Source organism: Natator depressus, chromosome 3, assembly GCF_965152275.1.
Source record: "Natator depressus isolate rNatDep1 chromosome 3, rNatDep2.hap1, whole genome shotgun sequence".
NCBI classification, from domain to species: Eukaryota; Metazoa; Chordata; order Testudines; family Cheloniidae; genus Natator; species Natator depressus.
Genome location: NC_134236.1, coordinates 1,234,343 through 1,251,023, shown reverse-complemented (window position 1 = coordinate 1,251,023; position 16,681 = coordinate 1,234,343). Strand labels below are relative to the sequence as shown.

Genomic DNA, 16,681 nt, shown 5'->3' with positions numbered 1-16,681 from the left:
CTGGCAGGGCCGCGCACTGCCCCCGGAGCGGAGCTGGGAGGGGAACAACGTGCCGGCCCGGCCCCGGGGTGCTCCCGCGCGGGGCGACTCTCCCGGCCCCGGGCTCGCGCTGCCCCCGGCGCGACACGGCCCCGGCGGTGAGCACGGCGCGGGGAACACGCCGCCCAGGGCGCCCGAGGCTGGCGCTGCCGGGGCCGTGGGGCAGCGACCCCCACTCGCTCCCGCCCCACCAAGACCCCTCTGCCCGCGGCTCGGCGCTGCCCCGCTGCTGGGGGTGCCTGGGGGAGGGGCTGCGCCCAGGACTCCTGGGTCCCGCGCTGCCGGCTACGCAGCAGCTCTGCTGCCGCGCGACCCTCCCCCCCAGCGCAGAGCTACCCTCGCTCCGCGGTCGCCCGGCCCCTACGGGGTTAACCACGGCCGGCCTGGCCTCGCCTCGCCTGCCCCTCACAAACATGGCTGCCGGCCGGGGCGGGGCCTGCCCCTCACAAACATGGCTGCCGGCCTGGCCTCGCCTCGCCTGCCCCTCACAAACATGGCTGCCGGCCTGGCCTGGCCTCGCCTGCCCCTCACAAACATGGCTGCCGGCATGGCTGCCCCTGCCCCTCACAAACATGGCTGCCGGCCTGGCCTGGCCTCGCCTGCCCCTCACAAACATGGCTGCCGGCCGGGGCGGGGCCTGCGCAGGGCGGCCGGGAGCCGGGAGGTGCCAGATTCCGGCGGTTGCAGGATGTGGGGGGCGCTGGGGGCCCTGCCCGACCTGCTGCTCCGGGGCTGGGGGGAGCCGCTGCGGGTGCTGCTGGCGGCCGGCGCCGCCTTCCTGTGCTACTACTGGGTGCGCGTCCCGCAGGTCCGTCCGTCCGGCAGCGCTGGGGGGGGGGGGGGGTCGGTCCGTCCGTCCGTCCGTCCGTCCGGCAGCGCTGGGGGGGGGGGGTCGGTCCGTCCGTCCGTCCGTCCGTCCGTCCGGCAGCGCTGGGGGGTCGGTCCGTCCGGCAGCGCTGGGGGGGGGTCGGTCCGTCTGTCCGTCCGGCAGCGCTGGGGGGGTCGGTCCGTCCGGGCAGCGCTGGGGGGGTCGGTCCGTCTGTCCGTCCGGCAGCGCTGGGCGGTCGGTCCGTCCGGGCAGCGCTGGGGGGGGGTCGGTCCGTCTGTCCGTCCGGCAGCGCTGGGGGGGGGTCGGTCCGTCTGTCCGTCCGGCAGCGCTGGGGGGTCGGTCCGTCCGGGCAGCGCTGGGGGGGGGTCGGTCCGTCTGTCCGTCCGGCAGCGCTGGGGGGGGGGTCGGTCCGTCTGTCCGTCCGGCAGCGCTGGGCGGTCGGTCCGTCCGGGCAGCGCTGGGGGGGGGTCGGTCCGTCTGTCCGTCCGGCAGCGCTGGGGGGGGGTCGGTCCGTCTGTCCGTCCGGCAGCGCTGGGGGGTCGGTCCGTCCGGGCAGCGCTGGGGGGGGGTCGGTCCGTCTGTCCGTCCGGCAGCGCTGGGGGGGGGTCGGTCCGTCTGTCCGTCCGGCAGCGCTGGGGGGGTCGGTCCGTCCGGGCAGCGCTAGGTGGGTCGGTCCGTCTGTCCGTCCGGCAGCGCTGGGGGGTCGGTCCGTCCGGGCAGCGCTGGGGGGGGGGTCGGTCCGTCGGTCCGTCCGGGCAGCGCTGGGGGGGAGGGTCGGTCCGTCCGGGCAGCGCTGGGGGGGGTCGGTCCGTCCGTACTGTGGGGGGTTGGTCCGTCGGTCCGTCCGGGCAGCGCTGGGGGGGGGTCGGTCCGTCTCTCTGTCCGGGCAGCTCTGGGGGTGAGGTCGGTCCGTCTGTCCGTCCGGCAGCGCTGGGGGGGGGGGTCGGTCCGTCCGGCAGCGCTGGGGGGTCGGTCCGTCGGTCCGTCCGGGCAGCGCTGGGGGGGGGTCGGTCCGTCTCTCTGTCCGGGCAGCTCTGGGGGTGAGGTCGGTCCGTCTGTCCGTCCGGGCAGCGCTGGGGGGAGGGTCGGTCCGTCCGGGCAGCGCTGGGGGGGGTCGGTCCGTCCGTACTGTGGGGGGTTGGTCCGTCGGTCCGTCCGGGCAGCGCTGGGGGGGGGGGTCGGTCCGTCCGGGTAGCGCTGGGGGGGGTCGATTCGTCTCTCTGTCCGGGCAGCGCTGGGGGGGGGGGTCGGTCCGTCTCTCTGTCCGGGCAGCGCTGGGGGGGGGGTCGGTCCGTCTGTCCTTCCGGGCAGCGCTGGGGGGGAGGGTCGGTCCGTCCGGGCAGCGCTGGGGGGGGTCGGGCCCGAGGAGCCCCCCTCGCTGTGACACCCCCCTCATGATTCCCCCCCCCAGCTCTCAGCCCAAATAACCCCTCCCTCCTTGGGAGCCCCCCCGGACAGACTTTGCGAGCCCTTATTTCCATTATCAGCTGTCCAGGTGGCACCGTGGCCGTGCCCAGTGGCGGGGCGGCTCTGAGCAGCCCCCCTTCTTCGCGCTGTCTCGGCCCTGAGTTCCCCCGTGGGGGGCCCCTCAGGCAGGGGGCTGGAGCGATTTGTGGAGTGGTGCTGGGTGCAGCCTGTCCCGGGCAGTGCCCGTCCCCACCCAGACACCTCACCAGGTACCCGGCCGCGTGCCCCTGGGCATGGCTGCGCTGACCTCATTCCAGGTCAGCTCTGGAGAAGCCGGGCGTGGAATGAAGTGTCCCTGCCCCATAGCACAGCTGGGCAGTGACTCACTTCCCCTGGGGCTGGGGGGCACGGGCTGAAGTGGGGGAGGCCCCCTCCACGCTGGAGGTCACAGCTGAGCCGAGCCCAGTGCCGCAGGCCGCAGCTCCGGGCCGTGCTGGTGTCTGTCTTGGTGTTTTCGGCTGCTGAATGCCAGCTGGCCAAGCTGTGAGGAGAACGACCCTCTGGTCGACCCCCACCCCATCCCTCTGCTCTGGGCATTGGCCCAGCAAGGCTCCTGTCTGGCTGTGTCATCACCCCAGATACTGGGGGGTGCCTCTGCCTTTGGGGTGTGTGCCCTGGGGGACAGCCACTCCCTCCCCCTCCCAGGCCCCACTCGGTGCATCTCTCTGTTCCTGGTTCCTCTCCACCCTCCTCACGTGGCCCCATCTCACCTCTGGCCTAGAATGGCGCCGCCCATCCCGCCTCAGCTGGCAGTGGGACAGGGCCATGGCCTGGACTCAGGTTGCTGAGGGACGATGGTGATACACCCTCCCACCCCCCATCTCTGGCCGCTGCCTGACTCCTGCACCTGGGGCCTGGATGGGCAAGCAGGGGCTCCAGGCACGTGTGCTGCGGGAGGGGTCTGCGCTGTTGGGGCGGGGCTCTGTCCCTGAGGGCTCGGGCCCGTGTCGTGGGATCTCGGGGCCCGTGTCCGTGGCTTGTGCCAGGGCCTGTGAGCGTGACAAGCTCTGACAAGCCCAGGTGTGCTGCAGCTGGTGGGGAGGTGGGGCCTGGGAGCCAGGGCCCGTCTTTTGGCTTGGGCTGGCCCCAGCTCCCCCCGAATCTCTTCCCAGAGGCCCCTGCTGGTGGGCGGGCTGCCGTTCCGTGCCTTCCTGGAGACACACTGCCCCATTGTCAGCGAGCCCTTCTACCCCACGCCCTGGTGCTACGAGGGCCGGCTCCAGACCCTGCTCCGCTTCTTCCTCCAGTCCCGGCCCCTGGTCTCTTACCGCAGGTGCGTGCTGGGCTCTCGAGCTGGGCTGGGCGAGCGCTGGGGACGCCGCTCAGTGACTCCCAGGCTGTGCCATGGGGTGCTGCCCAGGCCCCTGCTGCTCGGGGCTCACTCCACCCTGTGCTCCCTGCCCAGTGAGTTGCTCCACACAGCGGATGGAGGGCAGCTGCTGCTGGACTGGGCAGACAATGCAGAGAGCCAGCGGTACCCAGAGCCTGGCACACGCCCCACCATCCTGCTGCTGCCAGGCCTCACCAGCAACAGCCAGGCCACCTACATCCTGCACCTGGTGCAGCAGGCCTCCCGCGCGGGGTACAGGTGAGACACGCTGCGGGGGAGCTGAGCCCCTGGTGACTGGGGGGGGGGGGGGCTGCAGGGACCCAGCCTCATAGAATCATAGAATATCAGGGTTGGAAGGGACCCCAGAAGGTCATCTAGTCCAACCCCCTGCTCGAAGCAGGACCAATTCCCAGTTAAATCATCCCAGCCAGGGCTTTGTCAAGCCTGACCTTAAAAACCTCTAAGGAAGGAGATTCTACCACCTCCCTAGGTAACGCATTCCAGTGTTTCACCACCCTCTTAGTGAAAAAGTTTTTCCTAATATCCAATCTAAACCTCCCCCATTGCAACTTGAGACCATTACTCCTCATGGTCATCCCCAGAGGGTCAGGCAGTGATGGGCATCTGGGGCAGTGCCAGCCTGAGGGGCATTAGGGAGGGGGGTTGGTAGGGAGAGATGGGGTTGTGGGGCAAGGGGGTTGTGGGGGGAGATGGGGGGGGTCGTGGGGGAAGGGGGGCTGGGGATGGACGGGTCGTGGGGGAAGGGAGCAGGGAGCTTCACCCGTCTCCTCTCCTCTCCCCCCAGGACTGTCGTGTTCAATAACAGAGGGTGCAAGGGGGAGGATCTGCTGGTGAGTGAGCTCTGTCCCCTGGGGGGGCCTTGGGTCCCAGCTCCACCACAGAGATCCTGGCCCAGGGCTCTGGAGGCCTTGGGAGTGGGGGGCAGCGCGCTCAGTGAGCCCTGGATGGGAGGGCAGGGCTAGGCCCAGGCCCCTGGGTCCCAGGTCAGAGCTGCTGTCCCATCTCGGCCTCCCTGGGGTGGTTCTCTGAGAACAGCCGCTCAACGGGCAGCAGCAGCCGGACCAGCTACCAGAGCACGGGGAGCCAGCAGGAGAGGGATGGATAAGAGCAGAAACTATCACATTGCCTCTGTAAAATGACAGGTTTCAGAGTAACAGCCGTGTTAGTCTGTATCCGCAAAAAGAAAAGGAGGACTTGTGGCACCGTAGAGACTAACCAATTTATTTGAGCATAAGCTTTCGTGAGCTACAGCTCATCCGATGAAGTGAGCTGTAGCTCACGAAAGCTTATGCTCAAATAAATTGGTTAGTCTCTAAGGTGCCACAAGTCCTCCTTTTCTTATTGCCTCTGTATAAATCCCTGGGACGCCCAGCCCGGAACACTGCGTGCAGCTGTGGTCGCCCCAGCTCAGAAAAGATCCTTTACAGTTGGAAAAGATGCAGCGAAGGATTAGGGACTAGAACTGCTTCCGTATCAGGAGAGATTAATAGAACTGGGATTCTCAGCTTGGAAAAGAGGTGACTAAGGGGGGATAGGATAGAGGTCTATAAAATCACGACGGCTGTGGAGAGAGTGAATCAGGAAGTGTTATTTACTCTTGGACATAACACCAGAACTAGCGGTCACCCAATGACATTACTAGGCAGCAGGTTTAAAACAAACAGAAGGAAGTATTTCTTCACACAACACACAGTCAACCTGTGGAACTCCTTGCCAGGAGATGTTGTGAAGGCCAAGACTAGAACAGGGTTCAAAAACTGCTATATATGTCCATGGAGGACAGGTCCATCAGTGGCTATTAGCCAGGCTGGGCAGGGCTGATGCCGCTGTTTGCCAGGAGCTGGATCACTGGGTGATTCCCTGGTCTGTTCATTCCCTCTAGGGCACCTGGCACTAGCTGCTCCCAGATCTGGGGTCCTGGGCTAGCTGGCCCAGTCTGGCTGTTATGAGCCGCTCCCCGGGGCAGGAGGCACTGGCCCATCCCTGGCTGCAGTTTGCTCCACCCCATCCTGCCAGTGGCTCTCAGGGCTGAACCCTCCCCATGCCCCCTGGGGGGCCAGGACCCCCCTCCCTTGCGTGCAAGAGTGAGGGGATCCAGCATGAACATCCCGATCCACTCCATGGCCCTCTGTTAACTGCGGTCAGCTGGGGACAGCCCCCCTCCCCCAGCACTGCCCCCCTGGGGGGACACACACACACACCCCAGCCTGCCCCAGCACTGCCTCCCCCTGGATCCCTCGGCCAGCCCCGGCACTGCCTCCCCGGAGACCCCCTCAGCTCTGCTCTTGCTCTTAGACCCCCAGAGCCTTCTGCGCAAGCAACACGGAGGACCTGCAGACCGTGGTCGCCCACATCAAGGCCCAGCACCCGCGGGCACCACTCCTGGCTGTGGGTGTCTCGCTAGGCGGGTGAGCAGGGGGCCTGGCACAGGGAGGTGAGGGGTGGCCTGGGGTGGTTAATGTCTGCCCCCCCGCAGCTGGGGAGCAGCAAGAAGAGGGGGCTGGCAAAGCACAGGCAGGGGAAGGGTTAATTGGGGGGAGCAGATCCCTGGCCCCAGCCCACCTGTGGTGCTGTCTCTCCAGGATCCTGGTGCTGAAGTACCTGGCGCAGCGGGGGCACGACACGGGGCTGGTGGCGGCCCTGACCTTGTCCGTCCCCTGGGACACCGTGGAGTCCAGCCGCTCGCTGGAGGAGCCGCTCAATGGCCTGCTGTTCAACCGGCGCCTCACGGCCAACCTGCTCCACCTCGTCAGCCGGTGGGGCGGGGCTGGGGGGCTGGTTCAGGGGGGGTGGGGCGGGGCTGGTTCGTGGGGGTCAGGTATGGGCAGGGCATGGCTGGTTCAGCAGGGTCAGGTATGGACGGGTCGGGGTTGGTTCGTGGGGGTCAGTGGGGCTGGGCTGGGGGGGCTGGTTCAGGGGGGTCAGGTATGGGCGGGGCAGGGCTGGTTCAGGTATGGACAGGTCAGGGTTGGTTCGTGGGGGTCAGTGGGGCTGGTACGGGGGGCCAGGGGGACTGGTACATGAAGGTTCGGGGGACTCTGGGGCTGATACCTGGGGGTCAGGGGGCTCTTGGCTGTCTTGTTGGGGCAGCCCCCCCACACTGACTCTGGGGCACGTTGCAGGCACAGGAAGGTGATTGCAGAGAAGGTGGATGTGGATCACGTATTGAAGGTATGGGCCCCCTGCCCCTGCCCCTCCCTGGCCAGCCACGCCCCACAGCGGCTCCGGCCCTGACCCCTGCTCTCTGCCCCAGGCACGCAGCATCCGGGAGTTTGACGAGCGCTACACAGCTGTGGTGTTCGGCTATGGGACGTGTGCCGAGTACTACCGGGCCGCCAGCCCCTCGCACTCGGTGCATGCCGTGCGCCTGCCCGTGCTCTGCCTCAACGCAGCCGACGACCCCTTCTCGCCGCTGCAGGGTGAGTGCAGGGGGCGGCCGGGGGGCTCCGGGCCCAGCGCGGGAGGCTGGGGGAGCTGGCGGCTGCCTGACTCGCTCTCTTTCAGCCATCCCCCTGGCCGCGGTGCGGCACCTCCCCACGGTGGCGGTGCTGGTGACGGTGCACGGGGGGCACATCGGCTTCCTGGAGGGGCTCTTCCCACGGCACGAGAGCTACATGGATCGCGTCTTCGCCCAGTTTGTCACGGCCGCCTTCGAGCACAGCCAGGAGCTGAGCCGCAGCATGAGGGCAGGGGACGGGGCCAGCTGCGTGAGGCCCCAGCACTGACGCGGGCGGGCCCCAGAGCAGGCTGCACCCCCCCATGCTGCCAGCCCCCCAATAAACCTCCTGCCTGGATACCTCATGTCCTCCATGAGCTGCAGGGAGGGGATGGAGCCAGCTGCATGTCCCCCAAAGCCACAGGGCCAGCCAGGGCTCTGTTGCAGTGACACCAACTGTGTGGGGGTGCCAGGCTTCTACCCAGGGGCCGTGAACCGAGGGGCAGGGCTGAGACCCGGGCCCTAGAGGGGAAATGCCCCGCTGGAGCCCCTGTCGGGGAGGAGGGGGAAGAGCTGTATGGAGACCAGTTTCCAGAGCCTAACACTATCCAGGCTCTTGCCTGGGGGGGAATACCTCCCCCAGAGAGAGACACCCCCACCTGTCAGTCCCCTGGGGGAGGGGCAGGACAATGGCCATACAGCCCAGGGGGCGGCTGAAGCGGGGAGGGCTCCCCACAGCGAGGCTCTGGCTCGGAGCTTGTAGCAGGCCAAGCCTATAGGAGACGCCCTGCCCGGAGCCAACTGCCTGGGGGTTGGGCCAGTGCCAGGGGCCCCCGCGCAGTGACTGGCCCATCGCACACCTGCAATTCCTCCATGGGCTCTGCAGCCCCCCCACCTCCGGCACAGACAGGCAGGGGAGTGACAGGTCAGACTCCAGTTTTAATGGCAGCCAGCAAGCTGCAGGAGCGCAGGTTGGCGCTGCTGGCACACAGCTGGATGGGCGTCATGGGGCCGACTGGCACAAGCTGGGCTCTGCCCACCTCCCAGAGCCAGCTCTCAGCCCCGTGCCACGGCTGAGCCAGCTGGGCCCAGCCAGAACATCTCACCGTCACCGAGAGCTCAGCCCGGGGAGACACCCAGAGCACACGTCCCGCCACAGTCAGCTCACCAGTGGCCTGTGCCCCCTGGCTCCAGCAGGGGTGGGCAGAGCAGGGCCAGGCTCTGAGCAGGAGCACCCGGCGTGGGGCCAAGGGGCTGCAGGTCTCTGAGCTGCTTCACATTGTCCTGGGGGGGGAGCCGGGCAGGCGAGGATCCTGCAGCCCTGGGGCGATGTCCCGCCGTGCCCCAGGCAGGGGAGTCTGTCGCTGTCCCCAGGGCCAGGCCGGAGCCCAGCCCCCTGCCCGCGGGGCTCCTCACAGCTACAGGAAGCCGGGGAAGGCCAGCTGCAGCAGCAGGATGGTGGCCACCACCAGGCCAGCACAGAGCAGCAGCAGCAGCCACACGGGGAAGCTGCCTGTGGGAGAGAAGGACACGGCTCAGGGGGGGAACCAGCCCCCTGGGGGGAAGAGCCAAAAAGGGGGAGAGGGGCCAAGGAAGAGGGACCCCCTGAGCCTGGGCAGGGAAGGGGGCATCAACCCACAGTAGGGCCCCAGATCAAGCGGGGGGCGCGACGTCAGGGAGCTCCGCTAGGATCTAGCCAGAGCAGGGAACAAGCCTGGGCCGGGGCGCACGACCCCCACAGGACCCCTCCCCCCACAGGCCCAGGGCACATACGCCTGGGCGGCAGCAGGTGCAGCTTGCAGCGGCTGTCCACAGCGACGCTGAGCAGGGCGGCCTCGTTCTCCACCAACAGCTCCCGGCCCCGCCGGCTCTCGGGCAGGAAGGCCACGGCCGTCACCACGATGCCATGCGCCTCCTTCACGTAGTACAGCCTCTGCGGGGAGGGCAGGGTCACGCGCCGAGCAGTGCGCATGCGCCCTGCCCAGGATGCAGCTGCCTCTGGGGTGGGGCAGCAGCTGCTTCAGCCTTGCCCAGCCCGAGGCAGGAGCTCAGGAGGCAATGGGGGTGGCTGGAGCCAGGCCAACGCCCAACCCCCACTGGGGCCCTGGGGAGTCCCCCCCCCCAACCCCCACCAGACAGCGCCTCCCGCAGCACAGCCCCCAGGGAGCTCCCCCCCCCCCCAGGCGCCCGGGCAGCCAGTTACCTGCAGCGAGAAGGAGACGTGAATGGCAACCGAGCCTGTCACGGTGCCCAGCCCCAGAAACGTGCCCGAGTCACTGGTGGGACAGATGGCACCAAAGAGCTGGTCAGACAGATGGACAGCACAGTGCCCCCCCAGCCCAGCCTGCCCAAGAACCGGGCCAACGCCCCCGCCCCGACCCCCCCTGCCCCCCCCGTACCTGATGGAGAGGCAGGAGATGACCTCGCCCCCGCAGGGCTGGGTGAGCAGCGGCAGGAAGCTTTTGCCATCCCACTTGGTGAGGTAGCAGGGTGGGGGGCGGCGCCCACGCTTGTGGGGCACCTGCACCGTGTAGAGTCGCAGCTCCTCTGCCTGGTCCTGCACCGCCCCGAACCTGCCGCCAGGAGCCCGTCAGCCCAGCCCAGGGCCCCCCAGCACCCCTGAGCCCAGCCCCCGCCCCCACTGGGGGCCCGTCAGCGAAGCCCAGGGCCTCCCCAGCATTCCAGAACCCACCACCCAGCCCCCGCCCCCACCAGCAACCCTGAGCCGAGCCTAGCCCAGGGCCCCCCCTGCACCCAGCCCCCATCCCCACCGAGAGCCCATCAGACCAGCCTAGGGTCCTCCCCCTCCCCCCCCCCCCAGCACCCTTGAGCCCAGCCCCCGCCCCCACTGGGGGCCCGTCAGCGAAGCCCAGGGCCTCCCCAGCATTCCAGAACCCACCACCCAGCCCCCGCCCCCACCAGCAACCCTGAGCCGAGCCTAGCCCAGGGCCCCCCCTGCACCCAGCCCCCATCCCCACCGAGAGCCCATCAGACCAGCCTAGGGTCCTTCTTCCCCACCCCCCTCCCCAGCACCACTGAGCCCAACCCTCACCCCCACCAGGAGCCCCGTCAGGCCAGCCCCAGAGTTCCATGCCTGCCCTACCCAGCACCCCTGAGCCAGCCCCAGGGTCCCAGCCCCTGCCCTGAGCCCCACCCGTGATACCAGCCAAGCACCCAGGCCCAGGGGCCCAGCTCAACGGCCTGTCCCCAGGGATAAGTCAATGTGGCCAGGCCTCGCTCTGGGCCTGGGCAGGGCCCTACCTGCAGGCCTGGTAGCGGTAGGTCTTGTCAGGGACGCCCGGCATGTTCTCGTCCCAGCGCAGCCGCAGCACCAGCTGGTCCCTCTGCCACACGCAGCACTGGAAATCCCGGCCCGCTGTCACCACCTGCCGGGACACCGCTGTGAGAGCCGGGCAGGGGGGCCCCCAGCCAGAGTCAGGAGCCATGGAGACCCAGCAGCCTCAGTTTCCCCAGTCCGTCTGGCCTGCACCAAGCTGCGACTCCCCCTCTCCTGTCTAAGGCACCACGGCCGCTCCCCATGTGCCATCTCCCCGGGCCAGCACCAGCATCCTGAGCCCCCGTGGGGAAAGGGCCCAGGGCAGGGTTTGAGTCCCCCTTCCCTGCCCATGGGAGCCTGGCGTGTGAGGGGCAGGCCACGAGTGCACCGAGGGGCAGGAGGGCTCACCCACGGCTCCAGGGTCAGCTCGGCTGCTCACCTTGTTGTCGGGACCCAGCGCAATGTCCTCAATCTCCCCGTCATGTGCTTTGAACTCCCACACCTTCTTCATGCTGGGGAACTGAGAGAGAGCCAGGCTCAGCACCTCCCCAGCGCCCACCCAGCCCCCAGCCCCCCACCCCCTGGGGAACTCAGAGAGAGCCGGGCTCAGCGACCCCTCAGTGCCCCCCCAGCCCCCTACCTACTGGGGAACTGAGAGAGAGCCGGGCTCAGCACCCCCCCAGCCCCCCACCCGCTGGGGAACTGAGAGCAGACCAAAAAAATAAATTTGAAGAGCAACTAGCAAAAGACAAAAACTATCAGCAAGGTTTTTTCTAAGTCCATCAGAAGCAGGAACCCTGCCAAACAGTCAGTGGGGCCACTGGACGCTGGAGGTGCTAAGGCCGCACTCAAGAAAGACAAGGCCGTTGCACATAAGCTCAATGAATTCTTTGTGTTGGCCTTCACTGCAGAGGGAGATTCCCACACCTGAGCCATTCTTTTTAGGTGAAAAATCTGAGGAACTGTCCCAGACTGAGGGGTCATTAGAGGAGGGTCTGGCACAAATCGATAAGTTACTCAGCAGTATGTCCCCGGACCAGGTGGCATGCCCGAAGAGTTCTGAAAGTTTCAAATGTGAAACTGCAGAGCTGCTATTACTTTAATCAGCCTCTGCACCAGACGACCAGAGGGGAGCTAATGTGACAATGATATTTTAAAAAGGCTCCAGAGGCGAATCTGGCAGTTACACGCCGGTGACCCTGACTACAGTACCAGGCAAACTGGTTGAAACTGTAGTAAAGAAAAGAATTTATTCGACACACAGATGAATACAATATGCTGGAGAAGAGTCAGCATGACTTTTGTAAAGGGAAATCACGCCTCACTAATCTACTAGAATTCTTGGAGGGGGTCAACAAGCATGTGGCCAAGGGGGATCCAGTGGATATAGTGTACTTAGATTTCCAGAAAGCCTTTGACAAGGTCCCTCACCAAAGGCCCTTAAGCAAAGTAAGCAGTCATGGGCTAAGAGGGAAGGTCCTCTCATGGACTGGTAACTGGTTAAAAGATAGGAAACAAAGGGTAGGAATAAATGGTCAGTTTTCAGACTGGAGAAAGGTAAATAGTGGTGTCCCCCAGGGGTCTGTATTGGGACCAGTCCTATTCACTGTGTTCATAAATGATCTGGAAAAAGGGGTAAACAGTGATGTAGCAAAATTTGCAGATGATACAAAACTACTCAAGATAGTTAAATCCCATGCAGACTGTGAAGAGCTACTGTCATAAATATAAAGGGAAGGGTAAACCCCTTTAAAATCCCTCCTGGCCAGAGGAAATCTCCTCTCACCTGTAAAGGGTTAAGAAGCTAAAGGTAACCTCGCTGGCACCTGACCAAAATGACCAATGAGGAGACAAGATACTTTCAAAAGCTGGGAGGAGGGAGAGAAACAAAGGGTATGTGTGTCTGTCTATATTTTGTCTTTGCCGGGGATAGACCAGGAATGAAGCCTTAGAACTTTTAGTAAGTAATCTAGCTAGGAACGTGTTAGATTATGATTTCTTTAAATGGCTGAGAAAAGAATTGTGCTGAATAGAATAACTATTTCTGTCTGTGTATCTTTTTTGTAACTTAAGGTTTTTGCCTAGAGGGGTTCTCTATGTTTTGAATCTAATTACCCTGTAAGGTATCTACCATCCTGACTTTACAGGGGGGATTTTTTTTTATTTCTATTTACTTCTATTTCTATTAAAAGTCTTTTTGTAAGAAAACTGAATGCTTTTTCATTGTTCTCAGATCCAAGGGTTTGGGTCTGTGGTCACCTATGCAAATTGGTGAGGCTTTTTATCCAACATTTCCCTGGAAAGGGAGGGTGCAAGTGTTGGGAGGATTGTTCATTGTTCTTAAGATCCAAGGGTCTGGGTCTGTAGTCACCTAGGCAAATTGGTGAGGCTTTTTACCAAACCTTGTCCAGGAAGTGGGGTGCAAGGTTTTGGGAAGTATTTTGGGGGGAAAGACGTGTCCAAACAGCTCTTCCCCAGTAACCAGTATTTGTTTGGTGGTGGTAGCGGCCAATCCAAGGACAAAAGGGTGGAATATTTTGTACCTTGGGGAAGTTTTGACCTAAGCTGGTAAAGATAAGCTTAGGAGGTTTTTCATGCAGGTCCCCACATCTGTACCCTAGAGTTCAGAGTGGGGGAGGAACCTTGACAGCTACAAAGGGACTCACAAAACTGGGTGACCGGCCAACAAAATGGAACATGAAATTCAATGTTGATCAATGCAAAGTAATGCACAGTGGGAAACATAATCCCAACTACATATGTAAAATGATGGGGTCTAAATTAGCTGTTACCACTCAAGAAAGATCTTGGGGTCATCGTGGATAGTTCTCTGAAATCATCCACTCAATGTGCAGCGGCAGTCAAAAAAGCGAACAGAACGCTGGGAATCATTAAGAAAAGGATAGATAATGAGAAAGAAATATCATATTGCCTTTATATAAATCCCTGGTACGCCCACATCTGGAATACTGTGTGCAGATGTGGTCACCATCTTAAAAAAGATATACTGTTATTGGAAAAGGTTCAGAAAAGGGCAACAAAAATGGTTAGGGGTCTGGAACGGCTGCTGTATGAGGAGAGATTAATAAAACAGGAACTTTTCAGCTTGGAAAAGAGGTGACTAAGGGGGGATATGACAGAGGTCTATAAAATCATGACTGGTGTGGAGAAAGTAAATAAGGAAGTGTGATTTACCCCTTCTCACAACATAAGAGCCTGGGGTCACCCAATGCAATTAATAGGCAGCAACAGGAAGCGTTACAGGCCCGTCTAAGCACTGATCGGCCCCCGCCCACCCAGTGGGAGACCTGAAGGATCTGCGGCTGCACAAAGCCAGGCAGGGACCCCCAGCTGACATCACCTCCCACAGGGCAGCGGGCTCCACTCCCGCCCGGGCCAGCTGAGCGGCCCAGGCTGTGCCAGGCCAGCTCCTACCTCCCAGACTCGGAGGAAGCCGTCAGCGCCGCCCGTGGCCAGCAGCGAATGGTCCGCGCTGACACGCACGGCCTTCTGCAGCGCCTCAGGGCTGAAGTCGGTCTGCACGTTGCACAGCGTCTCCACAGCCACCTCGCCCGTCTCGCTCCTCGTGTCGCCCTCGCCCTTCTCAGAGCGGTTGGAGGCCTTTCGCTTCCGGGGGCCCTTCTCCGCACCGCCTGGGACAGACAGAGCAATGACTGCCTGCACCCGCCGGGCGCCTCAGACCCCTGCCCACCATCTGCTCCCCACAGCGCCCCCTGCTGGGCGAGGCCACAGAGTAGCCAGGTGCTCCCACACTGCCAGCTCCTGCCCCGCTCCCCACAGCGCCCCCTGCTGAGCGAGGCCGGGACAGAGTAGCTGTTACTTTGGTACTGCTGGGAAGCCAGCCCTGGCTAGGAGCTGCAAACACCTGCCCAGGCCGCCCCTTCCCGTGCTGGCACCGGGGGCTGTGCATCTCACCAGCCTTGCTGGGGGCACTGCCACCGCTTTTCTCGTCGGGCCTCTGCAGGCGGAAGCGGAGGATGTGGCAGCTGGCATCCTGCCCTGCCGCGATGACGTCGCCAGCCAGCGCCATGCTCATGGTGGCCCGGGTCTCCGTGTCATGGGAGTGCAGCAGCGAGGCGCTGAGCTGGCCCCCAATCTGCTCCAGCTGGAGGAAATGCTGCAGGGAGCAGAGGGAGACACCAGGGCACAGGGCGATCAGCTACAGCCCGAGACAGGAGGGATATGGGGCAGGGGAGCCCGGAGGACACCCAGGGCTGGGCCCACCGCGCAGATCCCAAGCAGGCTTCAGGCAGCCCCAGAAGTGGCGCTCTCCAGCCGAGCCGTCGCACCCCAGCAGCACCCGGCACAGGCTCCCACGGAGGCAGCTGCATGGGGGGGGGACAGGCTCCGCACAGGCCCGCTGCCTGCCCCCCAAGCCGCAGGAGCCAGGCCCCGGAGCCCTGGCACAAAACCAGCAGCAGCCCAGAAGGTGCTGAAAAAGCATGATCCACACAGCTCTGCAGTGCCCCTCACTCCCGACCCACAGCCCCTGCCCCGCCCCCCACAGCCCTGCCGGTGCCCCTCACTCCCGACCCACAGCCCCGCCCCCCGCAGACCTGCCGGTGCCCCCCACTCCCGACCCCCAGCCCCGCCGCCCTGCCGGTGCCCCTCACTCCCGACCCCCAGCCCCGCAGCCCTGCCGGTGCCCCTCACTCCCGACCCCCAGCCCCGCCCCCCGCAGCCCTGCCGGTGCCCCTCACTCCCGACCCACAGCCCCTGCCCCCCTGCCCCGCCCCCCTGCCGGTGCCCCCCACTCCCGAGTCCCAGCCCCTGCCCCCCTGCCCCGCCCCCACCAGGCCGTTCCTGACGCCGGTCCGGGCCGCGCCGCCGCCGCCCGCCGCCAGGGCCAGCCCGCGCGGGTGGATCTGCAGCGCGTAGAGCGGGAACGGGGCCCGGTAGAGCTCGGGCGGCCGGCGGGGCCCCATGGCGGCTGCGCTGCGGCTGGGGGGTCCCGGGCCGCCCGACGTCCACTGCGCACGCGCACGCCCGGCCGTCCTCGCCGCGCCTGCGCACAGCAGCCCGCACACGTCAGCACGAGGCGGCCCCGACCGCCGAGGCAGATCCGGGATCACGTGACGCCCGACGCACGCCGCTGCGCCGGCGCCATCTTTGTGCGGGGCGCCTCGAGCCCCCGGGGCCGGCGGGACCTTAAAGGGGCCGCGTCCCGCAGAGACCGAACTGCGCGAGCTGCCCGCCCCGCCCCCTCCCTACGCCCCGCCCCCAGGGGCCCCACAGCCCCCCCGCCCCCTCCCTACGCCCCGCCCCATGGGGCCCCATAGCCCCCCTACCCACCCCCTACCCACTCCCACTGCCCCCAGCCATCTCCCAGAGACCCCTATGGGGCCCCCTGCCAGCCCCCCTCCGCACAGGACATCCCCTGGGCCCCCTGCCGTCGCCCCGGAAGGCCGTACCCCCGCAGTGACGCACACGGGCAGGATCCCAGAGCCGCCTGCAGGGGACACGTGCCCTGGCCCCTGGCAGACCTGGGTGCGAAGTGCTGGGAGCTGCCACCGGTCCCAGCCCAGCTCTAGGAGCCCCAGGAGACGCCCGGCTGCGGGGCAGGCGCCTTCGATCCAGCGCCCCCATCCCTGGCATTGTCAGCTGCTTCCCCATCCCCCAACTCTGCCCCCTCGGGGCCCTGCTTACAGCCCCAGCTGGGCTCTTCCCAGCCGCAGCCAAGGGTCCAGGACTCTGCCCTCCCCCGGCCCCCTTGCGCCCTGGACTCATCTGTTGGCGCACAGCAGCCCCCTCCTCCGGCTGCTCCCTCCTCCTCCTTCTCCTTGACCTCCGGCCGCCCTGGACCACACGGCGCTCTGGGGCTCTTGGCTCCATCACGGCCTCGCGCCCTTGGCCACCCAGCTCCGCCTCCTCTCAAGGGCTGGCGGCTCCAGACCCCTCCCCTGGGGCTGTGCTGGGGTGGGGGGTTCGCCACTCTCTGTCATGCTCCCAGAGTTGGTTTTCCCCGGCTCTGTGCTGGGGGGAGCCAGGCCCCCCAGGAGAGCAAGCTCCGGGGAGCGCAGGAGACGAGGAAGGGGCACAGAGGGGAGTCCCCGGGGAGAGGACGCTGCACCTCGAGATGGGGCTGGGAGTCTCAGGTGGGCCCTGCCCTGCGTGTCGCCCGGTGTGGGGGCAGTGCACAGCCTGGAGCAGGCAGCCCGGCTCCGTCATCGCCACCCTGCCCTTTAATCGGCAGCACGGCCCAGAGCTGAGCTACAGGTGGTCACCGAGGGGGGCTGAGCCGGGCGTTGCAGCCTGGGAGCG

General features: G+C 65.5%; 2 protein-coding genes across 3 annotated transcripts; one reads left to right on the top strand and one right to left on the bottom strand.

Moving 5' to 3' along the window:
• Positions 1-697: 697 nt before the first annotated feature.
• On the top strand, positions 698-9,249 carry ABHD1 (abhydrolase domain containing 1). Its single transcript, XM_074947269.1, has 9 exons — positions 698-847; positions 3,448-3,608; positions 3,741-3,923; positions 4,471-4,516; positions 5,982-6,094; positions 6,269-6,442; positions 6,809-6,857; positions 6,940-7,105; positions 7,191-9,249. The coding sequence occupies exons 1-9, from the start codon at positions 728-730 to the stop codon at positions 7,409-7,411; spliced, it is 1,233 nt and encodes a 410-aa protein (XP_074803370.1). The 5' UTR covers positions 698-727; the 3' UTR covers positions 7,412-9,249.
• On the bottom strand, positions 7,921-15,345 carry PREB (prolactin regulatory element binding). Of its 2 annotated transcripts, XM_074947268.1 has the most exons (9): positions 15,214-15,345; positions 14,336-14,537; positions 13,835-14,052; positions 10,839-10,919; positions 10,384-10,508; positions 9,522-9,695; positions 9,326-9,398; positions 8,896-9,055; positions 8,399-8,635 (listed from the first exon to the last, which is right to left on the bottom strand). In XM_074947268.1, the coding sequence occupies exons 1-9, from the start codon at positions 15,343-15,345 to the stop codon at positions 8,541-8,543; spliced, it is 1,260 nt and encodes a 419-aa protein (XP_074803369.1). In that variant the 3' UTR covers positions 8,399-8,540. The 2 variants fall into 2 exon arrangements, with proteins under 2 accessions (XP_074803368.1, XP_074803369.1); XM_074947267.1 differs by lacking the exon at positions 8,896-9,055 and having other exon boundaries at positions 7,921-8,635.
• Between the last annotated feature and the right edge of the window lie 1,336 nt (positions 15,346-16,681).